The sequence below is a fragment of the Stegodyphus dumicola genome, chromosome 1 (genome assembly GCF_044657685.1).
Source record: "Stegodyphus dumicola isolate Sdum_Otavi_A_Nest chromosome 1, ASM4465768v1".
Classification (NCBI taxonomy): Eukaryota; Metazoa; Arthropoda; class Arachnida; order Araneae; family Eresidae; genus Stegodyphus; species Stegodyphus dumicola.
Genome location: NC_140768.1, coordinates 145,643,840 through 145,657,984, shown reverse-complemented (window position 1 = coordinate 145,657,984; position 14,145 = coordinate 145,643,840). Strand labels below are relative to the sequence as shown.

At 30.1% G+C, this 14,145-nt stretch overlaps 1 protein-coding gene across 1 annotated transcript in view; it reads right to left on the bottom strand.

Annotated features, from left to right (window-relative positions):
* Positions 1-1,984: 1,984 nt before the first annotated feature.
* The window catches only part of FIG4 (polyphosphoinositide phosphatase FIG4), a 136,075-nt gene continuing 123,914 nt past the window's right edge, over positions 1,985-14,145 (bottom strand). Inside the window, exon 21 of the mRNA XM_085821610.1 lies at positions 1,985-11,587. Coding sequence (XP_085677736.1) covers positions 11,410-11,587 — 178 coding nt within the window. The 3' untranslated portion in view covers positions 1,985-11,409. The remainder of the gene's footprint in view (positions 11,588-14,145) is intronic.

The following is a 14,145-nucleotide window of genomic DNA, read 5'->3' as shown; positions in this document are numbered from 1 at the left end:
ATAAGTTTGTTTGCATAACATTGTCTATTAAGAAAGTTCTTTTTTCCTTCGTAAAACAACTTCAAAAACTCCCAGCCATAATATATTGAGGCCAGTAAAGTATTTTATGAGATAATTTTTATGCAAAAAATGAATTTGATATCATGCATAAAATTAGGCAAAGAAAAATCCGTGTGGCGTAGATTTTAGTCAAAAATCTATGATTTCGATTGCAGATTTTATTTATGATGATTTGATTTATGTTAATGATGATTTGATTTATGTTAATGAATTTATGTTTGCTCCTGTTGAAGAGGGACCTGTACCTGTTTGCCCTCAAAATCGATAGTCTTGAAAAATCTAGTTATTTTACCCTAAGCCATTCATTATCTTTTTTGTACTAATTTAACATAAGTTTGTTTGCATAACATTGTCTATTAAGAAAGTTCTTTTTTCCTTCATAAAACAACTTCAAAAACTCCCAGCCATAATATATTGAGGCCAGTAAAGTATTTTATGAGATAATTTTTATGCAAAAAATGAGTTTGATATCATGCATAAAATTAGGCAAAGAAAAATCCGTGTGGCGTAGATTTTAGTCAAAAATCTATAGATTTCGATTGCAGATTTCTTTGCTCCTGTTGAAGAGGGACCTGTACCTGTTTGCCCTCAAAATCGATAGTCTTGATCTATGCCAAAAAAAAAGGTTGATGCTTTGCCTAATTTTATGCTTAGCTTTGGCATGTTTATCTTCTCTTTTGATGTCAAGTTCATTTTCTTCTTTAAGTAAAAATATATATCAGGGAAAAATCATCATTATTTGCTTCAAGACACATACAGTATATCAAACAAATGATATTGCTCATTATATACATGCATGAATGACAAATATTTGTTCCTTATTTTCCATAAAATGAATATATGTATATGTTTCATATAATGAATTTATGTTATTTTCCATTCATGAAACATATATTCATGAATGGAATGGAAATGAAAAATGCACAGTGAAAGCAAAATGGAATTTTCAGTTCAGTTTTATCAATGCCTGAAAGATTTTCAGCATTTTCATTTTGCAGTTTATCTTGTTCCATTCAAAAAAAAAAAAAAAAAAAAAAAAATGTTGCAGGTCCACACAGCAAAAGATGTATCATTGAGTTTCCAGAAGAAATAATTTAAATTTTAATCAAAATAAACAATATTTTGATCATCAATGCAATAAAATAATTCTTTTAAAATGAAACTTTATTTCTAAATTATTAGTTAGCAAAAATTATCACAGTCAACTCCAGATTTACCTGGATGACAACTAACCACGGTTCATCGGAGGATATAATAAAAATATCAGGTGTGGACACTACATAATTTCTTTTTTTTTTAATGGCCGGGCACTTTATTTAATAGCCATCAGCTTTGCGCCAGTACAAGGGCCAGAAGTGATGGCCCAAAACAAGCAAATCGTCCAACGGGTATAAAGACAAAATTTTTGGTGTACAAAATTGAAAGTTAACTTTCGGTGGCATAGGGCAAAAAGACACTGAATTTGATACAACAACTGCCTTAATTCTCTATTCTAATTAAGAGTTTTAAATGCAAACAAATGGATACGAGCAAGTTTCACTTAAAAAGTCATCCACTAAGGCATCCAATTTCTAAGGCAGGTAGTTTTCTCTGCGATCTAAGCTAGGAATTGTCTTAAGCCACAGACATATTATTCTTACGTTTTTATTTGTTATTTCATATTTTCTAACATTAGTGTTATGCACGTTTTTGCTGTATTTTCAAAAGTATTACAAAATTTTAGACACCCTAAATAGAATTATGAATTATCATTATCGTAGTCATTTTATAGCTCAATTTATATGTAACGAAAAAAGTGTAGTGATTTATTTCCTTAAAAATGTAAAATTTAAACAATAGTACAGCAAATTAAAAATTCATATAATTTTACTGTAATATGGAAAAAACTGGTGAATTTTCAGCTTTAATAAGAATACAATACCAAAACAGAATTGAAATTTTTATTTCAAGTAAGAAATTCACAAGAAATGACGATAAAAAAATGTTTTACCTTCAGTTTATATAATACATATTCACAAAATATACAGTTTTGATCTCCTTAAGGTATAAAAATTTTATTATATGTATTATTCACAAAATATATTCAAATAAATTCATTTTATGATAATTTAATAAACAATATGTGTAAGATATATTTTAATTATCACACACATTAAATTGGCTGTACATATGCATATTATAACCATTCAAATGTTACCTAAACATTAATATTAAATTCAGTGTTTCACAGATCAGCATTAACAGAAACGTAGATACAGGTTTTATTTTCTTACATGATCTCCCAGAGCTACACTTCTATAGTCTGTGAACTATTGTCAAAGTCCATTCCCCCCCTCCCCCAAACCAAGACTCAAGCCATAACAACTACTACGGTGAAAAGGTCGAATTCTCTAATTTGCTAAAATCCCATAATTCTGTGCGGCTGATGAAGACACATGAGAAGGGATTGGTCACAACAACCTTGAAGTGTCATTTTGAAGCATGGACCTTATAAGAGATAGACTAACCCAGTGGGCGGGGCGCGCATCACCGGCATGTCGGCAAGAAAGAGTAGGGACGATCTGGTTTACTTTAACACTGAAGCCTATGGTGTTTGTATCACATAACTGTTTTTAATTATTAAATGTGATACGTTGTATAGTGATGAGATTATGAAAGCCACAGTTTTTTCCAAATAGGTTTTAATATATCTCATTAAAGCACATTTTACTGCATTTTGCACATTTTTTTCAGGAGCAATTCTCATACAAACATCTTTACTTTGATAAAACAGTAAAAACTCTAGGCACAAAATTTATGAACTTAATTTTGCGTACAAATAACGTAAGATTAAATAAGATTGATAGTACATGATGCTTTGAAATAAATAAGGTAAAATTAAACATGATCTGATAACTTTTTTTTTAATTAAATGACCATTTTCAGGCAGTGATTTTCAAAACTATAATAATATTACAAAATAATCATTTATTTGATTATATCATCATTAACTTATTAACATTAAAGTGGAATATTTATTTTAGTAATTTATAAAATTCGGAGCATAAAATTTTCTGAGTGTAATGAAGGAGGGGAAAAAAAAAGGTAAACTAAAATCTAGAAGTATTCAGATTTTATATTACGCCAAAAGGAACCTTTTTTACATTTGAAAACAGCATATCTTTAGAATTTCCACACGGGAGATAAAACTGTTATTTTCCGTACAGTACTCTCTCTGAACTCGCTGAGTTTGTTAATCAAAAATTCGTTAAAGTTTTACAAAATATTAAATAGATTAAAACAAATTTGAAATTCAGCCATCCAGATGCCCATGTTCGGGTGGAGGATTACATTATTCAAAATTTGATGGCTCTAGATACTGTCGTTTTTGTCACAGTGCGAGAAACATACATGTATTCATGCAGATTCTTCATTATTTAATTTCTTTAAATATAATACAGGGCGATAATATTTGGTAACAACAATTTGCAAGGAGACACGGACATTTATAGTAAAACAGCGCAAAATGGCGCTTCGAAACTAACAAGCTTTCTAGGCTACCGCCCCTTTCGGCTAATAAATTCAATTAACAGGAAATAAAAAAAATCTTATGCAGAACTAAAAATAAATTTTAAAAAAAATCACTATAAAATACAAGCAAAATTAATTATTATGGTTAAATACAATTTTAATATTAGAATTAAATGTATAAAAATTATTAAGGAGTCAAAAGTGTTTATCACTATGATGTATTATGAAATATAATTGAAATAAAATTCCTTTATAGAAATTGTGCTATAATATTCATCTATAATTTTAAAAAAGCAGCACAATTTAGAATTTTAAAGAAAACTTTCAAAAATTCGTTTTAAATATTTTAGTATTTTTTACTTATTTACACCAATAAAAAGCATACAAATTGCAAGAGAAAATTGCTTGTTTGAAATTTTCTATTAGTTCAGATTTAAAATATTTCTAAAAGAAATAGTTAAAAATTTCCTTACAGCATAAGAAAAGCTAAAAAAGTATCCAGTCCTGAAAGCATGCAATAGCTTTATAATTATTTGGAATGTTAATTATGCTTGATAAATATACTAAATTTTTAAAAATCAATCTCAATTTCAAAAATAAAAATATGGAGAAATTCTAATTTGTGAAATGAGGTGCTACAACCTGCTTTTTCTTGACAATTATACACGCTGCAATAGGCAACCACTGTTAAATTTCTGCACGTTGTCCCTACTCCTTCGGATGTGATCAAGGTGACAGCTGGAAACACCTCAGACGAGGGAGAAAATCCATTTGGGTTAGTCTATTCCTTATAAGGCCCATGTTTTGAAGCAGCAGACTATGGTTATAAGCCTTCCTAAAATCTCCGCGCAATTTTATAAAAATGGTTTTGATACTATAGCTGAAAGGTTTGATACTAAAGCTGAAACATTTTATAAAGTTTCCTTTAGAATAAGATTTCCAATATCTAAAACATCCATTATAATGTGTTGCAGAATAAAATATTCCAGAATTGTAGGTTAAATATTTGTGCAGTTATTCGAAAAGATTTGATTTATTAACTTTTGCCAGCCAGTTCTCCATGTTGATGATAAGCTCTTAAGTACAAAATTTTAGGAAGATATTCCAAAATGTATTTACTTATTCAATCTTGTCTGATTAGTTTTCCATGTTGTTAACTAACATTATAGAAAAAATTTGTGTAGATATTTCGAAATTAATTTACTTATTAATATTTTTCTGATCAGTTTTCCTTGCTGATTACAAGTTTAAATTTAAGATTTCTAATTTGAAAATTAATTCTAATTTAATTTAACAATATCTACAAAGCTGAATGATAAAGCAATTTGTTTTTGAGATAAATGAATCTATTAGTTAAGATAACATTCATACGCATTTTATAACCATGATCATATAATTAAAAACCAAATTTAAGAAAATAAAATACACAGCTTCCATATTCACATGCTTGTGCATGTTTTAAGGCCCACTGATCAAATGCATGTGAAAAAAATCTAAATAATTTTTCTTTCCTTCTTTCTTTTATAGTATATACATATATATATACAAGTGTGAAACATTATATTTGGGGATGAGTCATTTGAATTACACAATTTTTTAAAAACGATTTAAGATTCAAAAACTTGTATGTTCACATATTTTTGTCATTTGAATCTTTTAAAACCTAATATAAAAATCCTCAAACTCTCCTCCCCCCCCCAAAAATAAACAACTTTCACTGGCATTCAATAAATATGCTTATTGACGAATGCAACTGTTACAGTATGATTAATACCTGGATCAGCTTGCATCTGCCATAAATGCCATTTTGTCTACAGAAATCGGCCAAATTTTCAAACGAGCGTGCCGCATTCTCTTAAGAATTCTCAAATCATCTATCTTAATATTTCTGAACACATTTAACATATTACCAATAGGCTCTTAATATTTCTAGCAAATCATGCCATGGTATAAAATGGAATGTACGTTTGCACCGTATGAATGTACCATAGTTGAATAATTCAACCACGGCTGCTAATTTTTACTGAAATATATTTTGTCAAATTATGTTAGGAAAATGATCCTCAAGATTCAAGAATTTTATTTACATACTTCGTTTATTAAATTTCATTTGTAACTTCTTAGTATAAGAATACTTTTTGAAACTATACTCCTAAATTTTATTTTTCATTAAACACAAAATTTTAAATTGTTCTTTAATTAAAAGCTTTACTACAAAGTAAAAGTGTGTTTGGTAGTTTCTGATCATTTGTATTTCCATCGAAAAATCGCGAGCTTGTCACGAATTTTTCCATACAGGACACGCAAAATTCTTGTTTTACCGATTTTGGCACTGTTTTTCTCCCCAGGTATGCAGCAAATATGTTTTCATTAAAAAAATCAGAAAATATCAATAACTCAGCATCGCACCAAACTTCGGCATTAAAATCCTAAAATGAGAAATAAAAAAGGGGCTTCATTACGCTCAATGCCTGCAGTAAGTCCGAGTTTTTCGCTAAAGACAACGAAATTTGAAGTACAAGGACCACCGCTATGCTAAGACGCTGAAATTTTCACAGGAGGGATCATAATCTGCAGAAGCAGATTGCTACTGCGGGAACATTAAGCTTATATCTACCTGGGTTGCAATATAAATACTTTGGGGCAAACATATTGCATTACCTCATCAGTACTTTTCCACAGCATTTCACTAGAGGTGTGCAGATGATTAGTAAGCACCTTTTTTTCCTTTCTTTTTTTATTATGAGTATTATTTGCATTTCAAAAATTAGAGATTCAAAAGAGTCAAGAGCTTCCAGAACCTGTAAAATTTGTATTAGGATTCAGATTTGTGAAAATTTAAAGTCATTCCATTTCTAATTACACTAATACTTTCAGGCAAATTATAATTTATAAATATACAATACTACTATAATATTAATTTAGAAGTCAAACAGCAAAAGTCAGCGTTATATTTTCAAATTTTCACAGGACTAGTTTTGATGGTTTTACCGAATCGTCATCCTCAGCTGCCAAAGCATAAATGAATGAGATAAGATATAGTGATTAGCTAAGATAAGAATGGCTGGAATTCCAATCCATCTTCAGCCCTTTAGGAAATTATGTTTTAGTTCTTGTTTCATCAACAGATGGGGCCAGTAGCTTATTTCATGTCCAGCCATTCTTATCTTATCTAATCACTATAGCTTAGCGTTCATTTGTGCTTTGGCAACTGAGGATGATGGTTCGGCAAAACTATCGAATCTAATCTTGTGAAAATTTGAAAATATAATGCTGATTTTTGTTGTTTGACTTCTAAATTAATATTTGTTTGCCGTGTTATTGTATCTTAACTACAATAATATCTCATGCATGATGTTTTATACTTAAACTAAACCATTATAAAAATTTTTGTTTGTGAAATATAATACAAAAGGATGTACAAAAAATACATAAATAAAAATACAAAAAGATAGTAGACTAGATAATATATATATTTTATGCACGGAACCATTTCCTGCTAGTATAATTAGTAGGAATGGATAAAATTGACTTTAATGCTAGGAAATATCGACTATAATGCTAGTCAAAACATATAAACGATTTAACCAGTCTCAAACCGCCAAATACTTGGAAATATAAATGAATTGCAAATTATTAATATCATTTTTCTTGAAATAATGACATTCCTAATATAACTACTGGCATACATAAATTTTGCTATTAAACATATACCTGCACAAATCATCTGAACACTAGGTAATTGCTTTAGAGAGGTTTCATTTTACTATTAAAACCATATCATAATTTCAAATTATCATAATTCAACTGTGTAACAAAATTAAATGTAACCTGAACTTTCTACCAGACTGGAGGTATCTTACAAAGATCTTACGGCTCAGAATTCCATCAAATTTGTTAGCATCTATTCCATATATACATAATAATAATAAAACACTATCCATTTTCCTAAGGATGTAGTGGGAAAAAAAAAGGTGGGACATTTCTATATCGCCTGTTCTAGTGGGGCGATTGATGAAATTCAACTTGTGTTTTTCATGTCTAGAAAGCACGACTTAGGATATATTGCATTATATTTATATATAGCATTGTTCTAACATAGGTGTTTAAAAAAAAAAAATCGTACTTTTTCTGAAACGACATGCTGCTTTTTTTCCCAACGTTTCGATCATGTGCCTCAAATTATGCTAAAGCGCCAAGGTTCATAAAAACGGCCCGAGTAGATTTTAAAAAAATTTAGCTTCTCAGTGTTAAATGAATTTTGAATACTTATAATTATCTCTTTTTTTTTTTTTTTTTTTTTTTTTATTAAACTTGATTCTTTCTTTCAGAATTGAATATTTAGTTTCAGTCAAATGAACCAACCAAGACATTTTGATTTCTAGGGCAACAAGGACAGGTCTCTCATTATCAACAGAAAAGAATATTTCAGTTTCTTTTCTTTTAGTGATTGGGGGGGGGGTCCAGCCCCTGTTGTCCTCAAAATCGATAGAGTCTTGGCTAAAATATATGCCAATCAGAAGATTGTTGCTTTGTCTAATTTTATGTTTTGGGCATATTTTTCTTCGCTCCTTAAGTATTTAACAACATACACTCAGTTTAATAATTTGGCACCTTTGATCATAACACGTTTTAAGAAAATGTATGAAATATGAATTTTATATTAACCTCTTACAAAGAGTATTTATAATAGATAGTCCTTTCTCATATTATTACCGATAATTAAAAAAATATGCTCTTTAACTTGCCAGTAACTGGTCTTCAAAATTATTGAAATTATATGATTTAGAATTTGCACCCAACATTAACTCTTTCAGATTGAAGTCACCCATAATGCCCGACCATTTAGACATGGGCAGGTCGCCCGAAGACCTGAATTATTTTCTACCTGGTGCTTTCCCCCATCACTTTAGTGCATGGCTCATTGCTATTGGGTGTTGTTAAATGGGATGCCAATCATTCTTTTGAAGTGACTAAAAGTAGTTTTTTTATTTGAATGTGCCTTTCATCTCCTTTATTTAGCGTCAATGTTTAGCTATTGATGCCCAAAGTTGTAATCCTATTCTAAGTGAAAACGGCCACACAATAATGAAAGCGCATGAAGATCCCAAGAGAGAAGTTTTCACTTTACTTAAACAGGTTATTGTTAGCACTAGCATTCTACTTGGCATGAGGGAAAGTAATCCATTCCAACAAAAATACATACATAAGGGAGGATTTTAGATGTTTGAGTGAAACAGATTTCGGCCTCTACCAATACTATTATATAATTAAAATTGGTTCAAAAGGTGGGACAGGTAAAATTCTGGAATCTGTAGACCAAAATAGTTTGGGAGATGTTTTATTCCTATATCATTTGGTAAGCACATTTTAATTCAACTCTTGTCTTCCAGGTTTTACTTTAAACTTAATTTACAGTTAAAATATCTAGAAAATGAAAAGTAGCTTCCCTGAATGATACAAGTAAATACCTTTAAACTAAAGTTTTCAAAAAATTTAGTAAGAATACAAAATTTATTTAAATATAACTGTGGAAAAACCTGAACATTGTTGTTTCAACAATGAAAACAAATGTTTCTGGAAGGAATAAATTACAAGAAAGTAGAAAACTGTGGCTTTAAGGAGAATATCTAGAGGTTCAAATAATGCATTTTGCTGGGGTTTTCACTCAGTGCAGTGCAGTAAGTCAAATATTCCAGCGAATGAGCCTATACCAACAAAAAAGATAGAAGAAACATCACTGCAAAAGGCAACTGTTTTTTCCCCCCAATAGAATAGTCCAGCCTAATTTAGTGAAGATTCATGAATTTATCCAAGAATGTGTATGGATATCACCTAAAAATGTTTTCAATATTGATGGAAGTCTTTTTCTTTCATCTCCTGTCTAGCTTCTAAAGATATTCAATATCATAGACAAAATTGCTTCACTACTTTACTCTGACCTTGCTTTTCAAAAGTGACTATGGTATGTAAGCGAATAAAAAAGGGAGGATGCAGATATACATGCAAAATGCTTCCAGAAACATTATATATATATATATATATATATATATGCAGAAAGCCTCCAGAAAATCATTAAAGCATTAAAGTTTTCTTGAGGCAGTAAGCCATTAGGAAGAAAACTAAAATATAAATAAAAATAAAATATTTATTTGCATAATTTTTTTTTTCATTTTATGCTATTTGATTTTTGCGATTTTAAAAATGAAAACTTTGAACTTATTCGGAAATACAGGAAATATCTTAATAAACTAAATGTAGCAAATGTGTAACAAATGCAAAAACAATTGTGTAAACAATGGCAGTGATAAAACTATGGAAAATTGATTGCATAAATATCATTCTAAATTAGAATGTAGATAATACAATTTTTTCATTTATATATCTTTTTTGAATGCCCATTGAAAGGCGTATTAACCATGCTTTATGATTAATATGCCTTTCAATAGTGGCATTTTCTCTTTTAATGCAGAATGCAGTTTTCAACAGCATCATAAGAAATACTCAAGGAAAAAGTATTCTATGAAAAAAAGTGCTATTCAAATAAATTAAATTAAGTTTTAAAAAAATATATGATAACATACTTAAAGAACATGATGTGAATGAAAAAATATAAATTTTTAAAATAACCATTTAAAGAAAAATAATTCCATCATGCAACTCAAATAATTACAATGAAATTCTTAAAAAGTAAAAAAGTAAAAATAATAATTATAATTAAAACATATAATGTGAAGTAAGAAATAAGCAAGAAAGAAAAAAACACAACTTTTTTTCATTCATGCACAGGGAAAGTGAAATAGATTGCTGTAAACTGAGAAGTTCACCAAATGAATTATTTTTGGCACAAAGTAAAAAAACGTGTGTCAATGGTAAATTTCCAAATTACTGATTAAATTTCATACCAAATTTTACAAAATTTTGGTTTTTAGGCAAAATTTGAGTGGTAGAATCAAAATATGAAAACAAATGGCATGTCATTTGAGAAGTCCAATTTTGTATCAAAATACATATATTACAACAATGCTATATATAAATCTAATACATATCCTAAGTCGCGCTTCTGAGACATGAAAAATGCAAGTTGTATTTCATCAATCAACCAAGTAGAACAGAAGATAAAGAACTATCTCCCCCCCCTTTTTTTTTTTTTTTTTTTTTGTTGACTGGGTGTACATGAGTTTTTCACATTACACAACAGCTGTTTTTTCTACCCATCTTTTAGCCCAACATAGAAGAAATTATTTTTAGATTTTGCAAAACTGGGTTTAACATGTTGGCACTTGGGGAAGGAAATTTAGTGATGATAGAACTTTTGATAGTCATTGGAAGAAAATTCTCTAACATCGACCACAAAACATGGTTTGAAAAGTCTGGGTAACATTAAAAACTGTATATGTTGTTCATTGAGAAAAAGTTCAAAAGACTGTGTATGAAATTGAATATAGAATCATTAATTATTTCATAAATTAAACATTAAGTTATTTCCCTTCTTAGTAATATGGCATTTATTAATACATGTTGCTCTTTTATAGAAATGATTTAAAGCATATCTGAATGTTTAATGAAGACTATCATTCAGAATTTTGTTTTACTTATTACACATTTCGTTGATTAAATATTTATGAAAAAGGCCTATTCTTTGCAGGTTCAGATAACAGATCAGCCTGGAAAAATATGCCTTTCTCCATTTTTTGGTTCTAAGGGTAACTTCTTGGTGAGATCTGGTTGTATTTTGCTCCTAGTTCAATGTTCACATTTGAATATATTAATATTTAGGTTCTGATATTCCTATTAGAACTTTATGGTAATCAGCTAATTATATCATCAATAATTGTTTCATTGATGCCTGCTCATGTAATACTCTTGATAAATTTCCAGAGATTTTGCGGAAGGCATCACAGGTCCTTCTACACCCTTTTTGATGTAAGCTTCATAAATGTCCGAAGATTCTTTTGTTACAACAGGAAGTAAAGTACATCTTGTAGAATCATTTGAAAAACTACTTCTGGAATTCCTGAAAATGAAATATTTTTCACATGAAAATGCAATTTTGTTAATTTATTAAATAGATTATGTATTTCTATGAAAGGAAAAGGATAGTACAACTCAACAAATAAATGAAAACTTTTTCAAATGCATAAGAATCAATTTAAATAAAATTTTGAATTCAGAATGCAATTGTTCCAATTCTATCCAACACATGCACTTAATTTCTAGTTGATAACAGTATCCTAATATAATTCTTAAATTTTGTCAGATTAAATGGAAATGCCACCACTGTCATTACATTTGAACAATAACATATTTTTGCTATTATACTTAAAGAAAAAAGAGAAAGAGAGCAAGGACTTTCAGAGATGGTCACAGTGGCTGCTTCTCTATTTGTGCCCATAAGCATGTGAACTCTCCCTCCCCCCCCCAAAAAAAAGAAGAAATACATTTTTTATAGAAAAATAAATTTAAAAATAACATTAAGTATACTTCAAGATCTTTGTCAACTTCCAGGATGAGTTTCTCCCTCCTTTTTTAAATATGCCAATCTATAGCCAACATACTGTGTTGTGGGCTACTATAAACACACAGCACTTTCCTTGAACACATGAGCGATCAAAGGAATTCCTTGAAAACCAGTTTATAGAGATAAAAGAGTGAGAGGAGAAAGAAAAGCCCTACTGATACCATTCCATTCATGCATCTTCAGTGAGCAGGAGCGCACACTGTTTGCAGTTATTCCTTCCAAAATCTCCCTTGATTTGCTATATTCGATTAGTTAATTTTTTTTTCCATTTTCTTCTTATTTTTTTATTGTTATCATTTTTCAATTTATATTTTTTATGAACTAGTAAAAAGAGTTAAGATCGCATTTAATAAAATCAGTGTTTCCAAACTGAAGTAATTACATTTTTCAACACCGTCTTTGGAAAAACTGAAATGAAAATACTCATGCCAACAATTTTGCTAAACTTCGTCCAGGTAACGAAATGCAAGACAGGACATTTCAAAAGGGAATTCAAAACCGATTTATATGAGAAATGTTCATGGATCTGTGGATGCAAATCAACTGACAGGCTGTTTTGTTTTCCATGCCTCCTGTCTGCAAAACAGAACGAGGATTCAAGCTCGGTGAGTTGTGTCACATCTAACTTCGAAAATAAAAGAGCATGAATACTCACAATCACATTTAAATCTCCAACTTAGAATTTAATTTGCTAGGAAAGGTGGATTTTCGACAACAACTCGACAGTGCATTTTAGTCAAATATTAAAAGACACAATTAGAAAGTTGTCAAAAATTGTTGTTAACAAAAATTATTGATTGTATTCTGTTTTGCAGTGCACTGGAGCTTGTATTTCAAGGACTGATGAATGAGATTTAATGAGAATTCAGTAAATCCAAGAGTTTTTAGAGGTCTTATCACCTTCTCGGCAGACCATTTAACTAGTGTCAATGTTTTTAAAGGAACATCAAAAGAAATTCAAAATGATTTATAGACTGCAGGCTCCTTGTTTGTCAAAACCATAAAAAAAATAAGACCTTCAAAGAAGTTTTGTTTGTGTAATAGTAGATGAAACTACTAATGTGCCATCCTCTTCCCAACTGGTTGTTGTTTGTTGATGCATTTTAAGTAATGGAAAACTGACTGAGAGACTGAGTGGAATTCAAGAATCCACTAGGGCATGATATAAAATCTATAGCTGAATGTACTCAAGCAAATTTGGAAATAGTAGTGCACAAACCCGAGATATAACATTGCAAAGCTATGACAGCACAAGCATGATGAGTGATCATCATGCTGGTGTTCCAAGCTTTTATTCAATGTATCTACAAGAATGCACAATTTGTACATTGCTATGTGCATCAGCTCCATTTGATTGTTGAGAAAGCAAGCAGTCAGAATCAGAAAGTTTGAGTATTTTTTCCAGACAGTGATGTTACTAACTTTTTCAAGAACTCTTCATAGAGAGAATTTTGTTCTGGATGAAACTGTTAGGAAAACGATACCTCATGGTTCAGCTATGGGATTGAATTTTAAGAGTTAAATCCTCAATACAGTGTATGAATACAGGGAGCACTTGATTGAAAGCATGGAAAAATTAAGAGTCAACATCTAAACGAGCTATAGCAATAATAAATCAAGCAGGGGCTATTTATCCTATGTTAAGGGCCATTCACACTCGGCTTTATCTGAGCTAATGAAGACCACTCACATAGCCGACTCATCTCCAAAACCAGTTTTTCATCATAGCACAGTGAGTTGAAAAATCTGAACTGCACATATAGCGGAGATAGTCGACACATGGAACTGATTCTGTTAGCTCAGATAAACCCTAGTGTGAATGGCCCTTTAGAAGACTCAAAATTTGTGTTTTGACTTACAGTGCTTCACAGAATTATGCCACAGGTGAATGTTTTACACATACAGCTTCAGAAAATACTGACTGATGCAGCACTGGTTAGAAAGCGAGTAAATGTTTTCCAGCAGTCATTAAACACACAATAGATGCAGTGATGGAGGAGATATTGGAATTATATGAAAGTTCGAGAAAAAGGAAGAGAGAAAATATTCATATA